We start from the raw sequence: 12,079 nt of genomic DNA on the forward strand, positions 1-12,079 counted from the left end.
CGCCAGAAGCCATCACTCCACCGCTCCCACGTTTTATTTTGTGTTGCCATAAATTAGTCTCTCTCTGTTGGTGCGCTGGGCTAATGCTAATAATGCTAATGCGAGCAAATAAAATGGCGGCTTCACAAAACATTTCTGAGTTTTACGGGGCGTGGTTTGCAATTCGCACAGCCAATCAGAAATGGGAACCTTTTTCTCCCCAGGAAAGTACCTGCTCTCTAGCAGGGACTAAAAAGGGGTGAAAAGGTTTGCATGAAGGTTCTAGTTCCAGATCTTTTTGGTGTGAAAGCAAAATCCCAGGAACTATCGGAACTATTCCTGGGAAAAGTACTCCGGTGTGAAAGCGCCTAATGCATCTCAAATGTGACTTATTTCTCAGAATTTGACTTTTTTTTCTTCAAAATATGCCTTCTCCTTAGAATGCGACTTTTTCTCAGAATGTGACTTTACCTCAGAATGTGACTTTTTTTTTTTTTATTTCACTTCTTTTTTGTTGTTGTGACTTTTCCCCCAGAATTTGGCTTTTATTTTCAAATAATTTTGTGACATTCTCACTGAAGAGACTTGCAATTATTTGCCCTAGACTTCTGCTCTCAGACGTAGTTACTGATGAAGTTATTAACCTATCCGATAATAATCCAATGCAGAGGCAATCATTTAATATAATACATAATTTTGTATATATTAAAACCCTTTCATGCATGAATTATGAAAGCCTCACTCAGGATTTTTTTACCAAGTGTTTTTATTGCTCTTGGGGCATGACAAACAAGATTTTAACTTTAGTTTATTTTTATATGTCCACTCAGGTGGACAGTATGCGTTAAAGTCTAAACTGAAAACTTTGGAAATTTGGAAAAAATGATAAATAAAGATGTGCAAACTTAAAATTACATTATAATAACTTAAGTATATTGATTTAAGGCCCAAAAAGATATTGCAAATGAAGTATTTTCAAGAAGAACAGTAGCAGTAGCAGTATGAATTTTAGTTGAAATATAGCCAGTGATACATGACGTCCACTGTAGTGGACAGGTGAATAATCCACCTGGTCTCACCAGAATGCGTGACTCCACCACGACTCCTTAACACCGCATTGCGTGGTGGAGTCACGAACTCTGCTACATTTACGTGTTGGCACCACGCAAACAACCCCAATGTAAAGTGAATGAGGCTCCTTTGTCGTGGTGCACACACGCATTTCTACAATGTCCTGCAGTGAGCTTTTTATTCTATAAAACGTTTTTAAAATCTACTTTATAGCTTGTAGTAACTCACGGGAGGCTTCTTTTATTTTATTTGTATTCATAATAATTTTTATTTTTCGTCAGAATGTATTATGGTGCATTATTTACCAATTTTTGTTCTCAAAAAACAGTGCATTGTGTGTAATACAACTGTGATTTTTATTAAATTAGTTATTTTTTAAGGAAGGCCAGAGCTTCAGCTGTGTCAAATAGATTGTTCCCTTTAGTTTACGTTATTTAAAAGACAATTATATTCCTATTTGATTAATAAAGGGGTATTGTAGGCCAATATTAGTCATTTAAATATATAATGATGACGATGGCTACTGACTGTATTTGAAATGCTTTTTGTTCACTAAACAAAAAGCATTTATATTTAACACAGCTGAAGTAGCCCTAGATTTGATGAATGAATGTACTATTGTACAATGGCACTTGTGCTATACTTGAGAAATACCATTTCCTGTATTATTTCTACTACAATACACCTCAGAGGGAAATATTACTTTCTTAATTTTACATTTTTCCGACAGTTATACTTTGCAGATTAAGATGAATACAAACAAATTATAATCCAAAAATATATTATCATTATAATGGGTTAAACACAACTGTATTGATCCCTGGGCGAAATTCACAAGCTAAAGTATAGTTAAAAAACAATATATATAAAAATACAAAATAATATAATATATACAGTATATATATATATATATATATTTATACAGATATATATATATATATATAAACTAGGGCTGTCAAACGATTACAAATTTTAATCAGATTAATCACAGCTTTAAAATTAATTAATCATAATTAATCACCATTCGAACTATGTCCAAAATATGCCATTTATTTATGTATATTTTTGTGGGAATGGAAAGATAAATGAAAGAAGGCGGATATATCCATTTAACATACAGTATCTATGTTTATTAAAACATTTTTCTGCGTGTCAAAATGAAAGACAACCCACACACCTATCAATCATCAAACCGTGGGGTCTTAATTCATTACGTGTTGATTTCTATCAACGGGGGAGTACTTCAGGAAAGTCAACAGAGGGGGGGGGGCGGCGGCTAGTGGAGTACTTCGTGACCACAGAGTGTGAACGTTGTGATCAGCTGTTTTAGCGCAGTTCTCCAGTGAAGGGGGGGGGAGTCTCCCTCCTCAGCCGGTTGGCTTAGTTTTGACACAATTCCGTTGTACAGACCAACGTTAACAGCAGCCCTGTCTGTGCACACGGAGACCGACTCTGTCGTCCGGTGATCTAACCGCCTTCTGGAAAAGCTTCACATATACGTCGGTACGCAAATGCGCTTTGTGACACAAGTGACGGTACGCATTTCAGATTACGCACATAACCTGCGTACCAGTTATGTGCACCCCTGTACTACAGCAAAAGTATTCTCCGTCGGGACTTCCTGCAACAACACCACGCCGTTATCAAAGATGTTCTATTGAGAAGACGATCACTACGTGACAAAAGTTTTCAAAACCGTGGCTGCTGAAATCAATCTTACTAACTGCTGTCTGTGCAATTTACTCCGCGCGAGTTGGCAGACTTTATTTTGCTTACTTTAACATCATTTTTCATGGTGGGGCTAAGCCATTTCTGGTGTAGCCTACCCCAGCCATACCCTGGCGCTGCCACTGGTGGCACGTATGGGGCGGGCCATTCTGCACATGCGTTAAATGCGTTAAATATTTTAACGCAATTAATTCAAAAAATGAATTACCGCCGTTAACACGATAATTTTGACAGCACTAATATAAACATATATGTATATGTATATATATATATGTTTATATCTTGATATAGGAAATAATATCTTACCATATTGTGAAATGCAAGTTGACTGAAAAGTTTTGTAATGACTTTCACAAGATGTTAAACTACTGAATGGCTCTGTACTGTACCTACAAGTATTAATTGACTTTAAAACATATAATATGTAGGCCGAGTTGTTACCTTCCACTCCACAAACGCCAGCGATTAAAAACCAGGCCTTGTCCGTTCTGATGTTTTCCTTGTGAAAAGCATTGGTTACTTACATCGTATAAAATAGTGTGTTTTTCCACTTCCATAATGAAAACCTCGTCGTCCATTGTGCGTGTCGTAGTGAAGGTGTTGTGATGAAGGAGGGGGGTCCAGTGTTGCCAACTCCATAGTAAGGAAAGTAGCAATTAGCTGTCCTGGAAGTCGCCAGAAGTCGCTAAATGACGTCATCGCCGAATTTGCATAGAGGAGTACAAAAAACGTTCCCAACCCTTCAAGGATCAAAACTTGAAACCACCGGAGTTAAATCCAGACGACAGTAGATCAGAAATGTCTTTGCCTTTTGAGTATGTTTTGGGGTTTTAACATGACAGTTTGGCATATAAATCCCCCTTACGATAAAGGCAGTATGCCCGTGTGTCATCTCCAATAAATGGCTTCAACCATCCTTTATACTCAGGGTTTGATTCCCACTCCTTTCTGTATTTTTGAGAATACAATTTAGACTGTGCCATGATGTTTAGCTTGTCACAGAGATGTTTAGCTTGTCACAGAGAGGCACACACACAGTGGACGAGGTGATTGAGTGACTGAGGCTGTGTGAGGCAAAGCAAAGCAAAGGCAGTTATTTATTATAGTGTGAAAGTGAGTGAAGAAACATTTACATTCAACATTTAAATCCCGCTCAAAACCAGGACGGCTTGGCAGTTAGCGCATGCGCAATTCATTTGTAGTCTCGACGCGGGGGAGTGTGGTTGTCTCCTCTCTGCTCTGACTGCAGCTGCGGCCAGACAACGGTCAGTCTGACAGTGTTAATTTTGGCAGCTATTTTTGAGTTAGTCTTAGTCTTAGTCTTTAGACGAAAATGGTTATTAGTTTTAGTCACATTTTAGTCATTTCTATCCTTTATAGTTTTAGTCTAGTTTTAGTCGACGAAAACTCAAAACGTTTTAGTCTAGTTTTAGTCCAGTTTTAGTCGATGAAAAATTACATTTTAGTTAACTTTAAGTCAAAATGTTTTCTCTCTTTAAACCAATTCAGTTAGGCAAATACAGGTATCTGAAATTGGAATCAAGGTGACCGTATCAAGTGTTGAAATTTGTAAAGCAACATTTCACTCTCTTAACCCTTTACTTAGTTAGTTTGATATCTCTAGCCTAGACTCTCACATTGGTGCAATACTGTTGTGTTGTCCTTGCTGATCCTCTAAGGCAGTGGTTCTCAAAGTGGGGGGCGCGCCCCCCCAGGGGGGCGCAGAGGCATGACAGGGAGGGCGCGAGAGACCAGGAGGAAAAATGGTTATTAAAAAAAAAAAAAAGATTATAAAAAAAAAAAAAAATCATATTTTGAAAAATTATTGATTCGAAAATACTATGATACAGTACTATTACGTCTGGGTCTCTGTGTTTCATTAAAGTGTGTGTGTGTGTGTGTGTGTGTGTGTGTGTGTGTGTGTGTGTGTGTGTGTGTGTGTGTGTGTGTGTGTGTGTGTGTGTGTGTGTGTGTGTGTGTGTGTGTGTGTGTGTGTGTGTGTGTGTGTGTGTGTGGCCATTTTGTGAGAGAGATAGCGTACCGGAGATCGTTGATGTTAGCTTCTGGTGCTGGCGAGCTATGCTAACGGATATAAGGAGTTTTTTTAACAACAAAGTGGAGGAGAGTCCTCTCCTGTCAGACTGAGAGTCTCAGTGAGCTAAAGGACTCTCAGTGTTATCTCAGTGGGTCTCAAACGTTTTGGTCACCATTAATGTAAACAATTATTTCCGAGGCACACGTTTATATGATCATTATAGTTATAAGAGAATACATGAAAAACAGCTATGAAATACTATATGACAGTAAAACAAGAATAAAGTTTAAAAGAGTGATTTATAAAATGTCCATAAAGAAATAGTAAATCTGTTTACAATTCTGTTTCATCTGGGTGTTGAGAGATGTATCCATAGATCTCTTCATTTTGCTCTCAAAGTGCACCAGATTGATGCTTTCAACTTCAATATTTAAAAATCTTCCCGGGGGAGCATGCCCCCGGACCCCCCTATGTGAGGTCCACACACCACCTATAAAAATAGCACTTTACCCCTGCTTACACCTATATGCCGAGACTTGATATCGAGCCTTCATTGTAACAGTCGCGGGTACATAGTGTATGTGCGTGGGGAGTGTTGCAGTAGAAAATTCCACTGTAGCGACCGGTACATTAATGGGAAACCCTAAATGTTTGAGCACGCTCTATGAAAGGTCAAGCTACCCCACAGCACCCCCAAAATAAATCTCTGGCGCCGCCACTGAGCCTGACTATTTGTGTTGGGGGGGCCCGACTTTTTTTTTTCTCCAAAGGGGGGGCCTGACCGAAAAAGTTTGAGAACCACTGCTCTAAGGTAAGGATAGTGCATACACATAGATACAAGTGGTACTGGTAACATAGTGGAATGTTCTTTACTCCAAGTCAAGAACCAAAACATTATTTTTTTTAGCCTTCTTATATTTATTTTCCGAAACCTCCAATAAAAGTGATAGCAATAAATGATGAACAATGACATGACACCTGAAGTTTTGGATCACGAAAATTACAGACTTGAGTTAGCTCAGTGACTCAAACTGTAGTCCATTGTAGACTCTCTACATTTATCAATGGTGTGTCAGTAACTTGTCAGAACAGAGGGTCATCCCTCACAAGATGCAGTGCAAAGCAGTAACTTGTATAAATTATAAAGTATAAATTGTTGTATAAAACTATCCCTCACCTTAACATTATACGTTTCTGTACCTACAAATAAAATAAAAATGTTGAAAGTGCATACAGTACATACCTATAGAATAAGATAAACCTTGAATAAACTTGGCCTTATAAACAATCAGAGGGAACCACCTCTGTAGTGCACTCTCATATAAAGTAACAGACAAAGTACAGACATCCGTAGTAGCATTAACAACCTTTTAGCCTACTGATCTCTATTCAGTTTGAGGAAAGCACTTCTCTCTAAAATGACTCTTGCTCTATTTCGACGGCCACGAGTGAGGTCACCTGTGATGCTAAAAACTCGCTCAGCAAATGCTTGAGATGCTGGCATTGCCAGAAGATCCAAGGCAAGAGGTTTTAGGCTCTGATAAACAGAACCCTGTGCAGCCCAAAAGTCAAGAGCAGTCTCTTTGTTCATGGGCTGTGACAGCTGCTCCTTGAACTTCAGCATTTCCTGCCTGACACAGGGCTTTGAGACTGAGAGGCTAGATCTAGATGGCCGGCTTGCACTTGCTTTTGACAGGAATCTAAATCTCGGCCGCTTTGTCTCTGGTAGTGGTACCTCTCTCCTTTCTTCTTCATCCTCATCAGTCTCCTCCTCCCGTATTACTGGTGACACCATCTGAGCAATGTAATCTTCTGCTTTTCTCAGAAGCTCCTGGATTTGTACGTCGTCATGCTCATTTTCAATGAGTGCTTCGGGTGAGACTGTAGGGTCGAGGAAGCATGCTGCAGCAATGAGGGGAGAGAATTTTGTATCACTGGGATCAAGAAAGCAGCTGAAGCGTTGGCCCATGTTTTCCTTCATCTTCTGTGACAGGGAAGCTAGGTCCCTGTGGCAAGAACCCTGGGCCTCAGGGAACTCAGAGAGGTGAGCATTCAGGTCCAGGAGGGCGGGCAACACCAGGGATAAGGACATTGTGTCACTCTGGAGCATCTGGGTGTGCTCAGCAAAGGGGAGGAGCAGATCTCTGAGAGCAGTGAGCTTCTGCCACTCACTTGGCAGTAGACAGTCCCAGCCCATTCCATCAGCTACCTGAACAAGGGAGTCCTTCACTTGGAGAAGGTGTGATATCATCAGGTATGTGCTGGACCATCTAGTAGGGCAGTCTTTGACCAGAAGTGAGTCCACACAGCTTTAGCAGTCGCTGAATTGCCACAGACGACTTGCGGAAGAGCCGGACAAGTACTCGTATTCTGTCAAGGAGTGGTTTGACACTCAAATCTTTCTGGATCATGTTCACCCCCAACACAGGGGGTCCTCTCTATGGCTCCGTACCTAGATAAACAAACACAGAGAAAAAGACAAATACTTTATTAATCCTCTAGGAAATGTAATTGCCATGAGCAACACAATGCGATATAATATGCAACGTATTAACACACATCTTTACATCTATACTTATTATGATCCATACCATTACACTGTCACATTTCTGGCTGTACATTTGGTTTTGTACCAAGTTACTGTTGATCTTTTATACTCTAATATTTAGTTTATACTTGAAGTCTATATATTTGCACTATCTTACTTTTTACCACAACTGCTGCAAAATAATTTCCCTCTGGGTAAATAAAGTAATATAAATGCTAAAAGAGAATATAACCAAGCACAGCTCAATGACATGATCTATGTCATTGAGCCTGCTACTGAAAATACTGAAAATATTAACAGCTACAAACTAAAAGAATGTACCTTCGGTCTTCGACAACCTCAGAGTCTTCCTCATCACTCTCCTGGGATTCTTCCTCAGAGCTGCTGGGCTCATCTTGTACAGTTTTTTTGAATGCTGCAACCATGTTGCTTCCGTTATCTGTTATGAGCGCCTGTGAGTACTATGGGAGGGAGGCGGGGCTCACGGCAGCACCCGCGGCTCGTTAACTGCAGAACAATACGTGAGTCTCCAAACACCAGAAAAGTCACAAATAACACCATTATAAATCGTTAGATTAGTCGTTAGTCGCTTTTGACACAAATAAGTAGCCGGAGGGTTTGGAAAGCCGCCAAATTTAACGAGAAAATCGCCAAGTTGGCAACACTGGGGGGGGGGTCTGCAAAATTAGTATATGTGGGGGATGGGCCTGGCCCGGATGCTCTGACCATTCCACTTCCTGCCTGCCCGACATTACCTTACGGCTGCGTCGCGTCAAAAATAGGATTCATCCTAATTTTAGAGGAGCCCTGCGCCGAGACGCTTCTGGGACGCTTCTGCGACGTAACGCGCCGCGTGTGGTGGAATAGCACCCATTGACTAGAGTGGCCACGATTTTTGCGCGGCCGTAACGCGACGCAGACGGACCCGGTGGAAACTAGGGGTTAAGGAGTCGTGCTGGAGTCACACATTCTGGTGAGACTCTGGAATAATCATAATTTTCTGCAAACATAAAATCAATATTTTGACAATTTATGAATTATATGATTCCTTAGGTGTTACTTGATGTCACCAAATGTTTTATACCTGCAGGGAGCGCTTTCCATGAAAGGATTGGCAGGATATCGGCAGGTGACTCTTGGTCCATCTGGCTTTCTGTCGTTCATCTTGGTTTAGAGCAGTGGTTCTCAAAGTGGGGGGCGCGCCCCCCCAGGGGGGCGCAGAGGCATCACAGGGGGGGGAACGAGAGACCAGGAGGAAAAATGGTTATTACATTTTATTTTTTTTAAAGATAAAAAAAAAAAAAATCATATTTTCAAAAATTATTGATTCGAAAATAATATGATACAGTACTATTACGTCTGGGTCTCTGTGTTTCATTAAATCTTGGCTCTGTGTGTGTGGAACGAGCCATTTTGTGTGCGTGCGCGAGCGAGAGAGAGAGCGCACCGGTACCGGAGATCGTTGCTGTTAGCTTCTGGTGCTAGCGAGCTACGCCAACGGATATAAGGAGTTTTTTCAACAACAAAGTGGGGGAGAGTCCTCTCCTGTAAGACTGAGAGACTCAGTGAGCTAAAGGACTCTCAGTGTTATCTCAGTGGGTCTCAAACGTTTGGTCACCATTAATGTAAACAATTATTTCCGAGGCACACGTTTATATGATCATTATAGTTATACAAAAATAAGAGAATACATTAAAAACAGGTATGAAATACTATGACAGTAAAACAAGAATAAAGTTTAAAAGGGTGATTTGTAAAATATCCATAAAGAAATAGTAAATCTGTTTACAGTTCTGTGTTGAGAGAGGTATCCATAGATCTCTTCATTTTGCTCTCAAAGTGCACCAGATTGATGCTTTTAACTTCAATATTTAAAAACAAATCTTCCCGGGGGAGCTTGCCCCCGGAGCCCCCTAGAGGAGGTGAGGACCCCCTTAGAGGAGGTGAGGACCCCCCTATGTGAGGTCCACACACCACCTATAAAAATAGCACTTTACCCCTACTTACACCTATATGCTGTGAGCTGATTATCGAGCCTTCATTGTAACAATCGCGGGTACATTGTGTGTATGCGTGGGGAGTGTTGCAGTAGAAAATTCCTCTGTAGCGCCTCGTACATTAATGGGAAACCCTAAATGTTTGAGCACCCTCTATGAAACGTCAAGCTACCCCACAGTACCCGCAAAATAAATCTCTGGCGCCGCCACTGAGCCTGACTATTTGTGTTGAGGGGGGCCCGACTTTTTTTTTTCTCCAAAGGGGGGGCCTGACAGAAAAAGTTTGAGAACCACTGGTTTAGAGAAATGTATCATGCACTTGCACTGACTTTCCACTGAGTGACAGTGTATGGGATGATGCAATAGGGCCCTATGTAGTGTCTGATGGTGCAACTATGCCATCAAACCCCATGCATATACAAGAAAACACCTTTTGAAAAGCTGTCCACTGTAGTAGCCTCTATGCGTGAAAGGGTTAAATATATATAAATGTATATTTATATAGTCTTAAAGTTACAACCGGCCCTTTTGAGTGCAACCATAATGCTAATGTGGCCCGAGATGAAATTGAGTTTGACACCCCTGCTTTAGACTGAGCAATGGATATTCCAAAGTGGCTCCCTCTCCTAAGTGAAGGATTTCCTGGGTCGAAACAAGTGCAGCTCGGCCAGCCATGCAGTAGATTGACCCGTGCAATCTTGGCCTTTGCTTTGGGAATCTCCAGCTCATTGTTTTCCAGGAAAAAGTTACATTTTTGGTATGTATGTATGAAGCGTTGCATCAATACAGAATACACATTGCTCTCATATTATAAAAAATAATGGTTTCCAGCAATAGCAGTAGCTTGTTCATGTGTGGGATTACATGTTCTGTGAGCGGAAAGTAATTTCATTTAAAAGTTCATAGTTGATTTGATATCTCTGAACAGACAGTGGGGCCCACAGTGAAGGATATTTCAGAGGATCTCCAGTGTTGCAGCACTTTGGAGAGGAGGAGGTCAAAACTTCCCCAGCGCAGTTAGGTAACCGCTGACAGAAGTGGGCCGGACCTCCCAGAATGATGAGGCAACACTGAGCCCCAGACTGTATAAATACCACACAATCGTCATGCTCAGCCATCAGACAGCGGAAGGACTCTAAACAGCTGACCAGGGTCACAGAAGATCTGAAGAAATCCACTTGCTCAGACAATCAAACCAACCATCACTGGAGAAGAAGAAGACATTTGAGATATTGTGGTGCTTCTCCACAGCCCGACACCCATGACAAAGAAGACTTATCAAGTCTAATCTTCAAAGGATTTAATAACTAAACCCCTTAACCTCAACCTAAAAATGAAGGCATTTAGCATTGCAGTTGCAGTGACACTCGTGCTCGCCTTTATTTGCATTCTGGAGAGCTCTGCCAGCCCGTTTACTGGGGTAAGAATTTGACTTAAACTCACTTCATTTGCTTATGAGCTATACATGTTTTGTCAGGATGCTAAAATGTGTCTCCTAAATATGCGTAATTCATTAACAGGTGCAGGAGCTCGAGGAGGCAGGGGCCAATGACACTCCAGTTGCGGTATATCAAGAAATGTCAATGGAATCGAGGATGGTATGTTCAATTGACTGAATTAATTAAGCCAATTACCTTGAGCAAAACTAAAATGTAAGTGGATGTGTTTTCCCTATGGAGTGCCCTGGTCCTCTCTTTCCCTATACGGAGAGGCTGAAATGTTGGAGTTGAAAGCTCTTGCTCATGTCTCTTGTTTTTTTTTCACTCAGATGCCAAATCACATCAGGCAGAAGCGGCAGAGCCACCTCTCCCTGTGCCGCTGGTGCTGCAACTGCTGCAAGGGCAACAAGGGCTGCGGCTTCTGCTGCAGGTTCTGAAGATTCCCGCAACGACCACAAAATATTAATATATGAAACTTTTTTTGTTGTTGTCTTATCCTAAGAAATAACCTTTTCTTGACCTCTTTCTCCAATGCATTGCCTGTGCCACACTGTTTTGTATAATTTTTTAAAGAGGTATGATTCGTGTAAAAGCACTGGAAAAAATGATTCTATGTATTTATTTTGGATGTTTTAATACTTAAGTCTATTTGTAATGTCAATTTGTTTCTTAAAGAATCCAGACTGTGACTGTCTCTTTGCCTGCTCTAAGTCTAACAAGTTAATATTTGGTGTTGAATAAATAATGAACATGTGAAGCAACTTCAAAAATGTGTTTGTGTCATTAGTGGGAAATATATAAATCAGCAGTAGGCCTAATTGAAGCCATTTGTGCTGTTGTGAATACAGCATCCAAACAATATTTATATAAATATAAAACATAGATGACTTTCATATACTCTAAGCCGGTCTTTCTGTTCTCTATCGCTCACATTACACCTAACTTAATTGCAATTTTTGAAGCATTAACATGTATGTCAGTTACTGTACCTCGCCTATGGTTTTCCCTTTGGACAGGACTCTGAAACACATTCTTCATTTCAATGTTCCTCTCAGATACAAACATAAATGATCCTAATTTCTCTAGTTTTAATATTTCAGGTCTTCATGACTCTAAGCATTGTGCTGCAAGTGTTTTCAACTCAAAATACTTTCTTTAGTAGACCTCAGGAAGTGATACATTTTGTGTTTCATGTAGTTTATTTTGGGTGCGGTAAATAGAAGAAGTGTACTAAGCTGGTGCCGTGACTCAGATCTTAGGGAGGCGTGTGGTGTAGTGGGGT

At 40.7% G+C, this 12,079-nt stretch overlaps 1 protein-coding gene across 1 annotated transcript; it reads left to right on the forward strand.

Annotated features, from left to right (window-relative positions):
• The first annotated feature begins 10,275 nt into the window (after positions 1 to 10,275).
• On the forward strand, positions 10,276 to 11,567 carry hamp (hepcidin antimicrobial peptide). The gene is made up of 3 exons (XM_034239792.1): positions 10,276 to 10,778; positions 10,879 to 10,956; positions 11,127 to 11,567. The coding sequence occupies exons 1-3, from the start codon at positions 10,692 to 10,694 to the stop codon at positions 11,232 to 11,234; spliced, it is 273 nt and encodes a 90-aa protein (XP_034095683.1). The 5' UTR covers positions 10,276 to 10,691; the 3' UTR covers positions 11,235 to 11,567.
• The last annotated feature ends 512 nt before the right edge of the window (positions 11,568 to 12,079 follow it).

The sequence above is a fragment of the Gymnodraco acuticeps genome, unplaced genomic scaffold (assembly GCF_902827175.1).
Source record: "Gymnodraco acuticeps unplaced genomic scaffold, fGymAcu1.1, whole genome shotgun sequence".
NCBI classification, from domain to species: Eukaryota; Metazoa; Chordata; class Actinopteri; order Perciformes; family Bathydraconidae; genus Gymnodraco; species Gymnodraco acuticeps.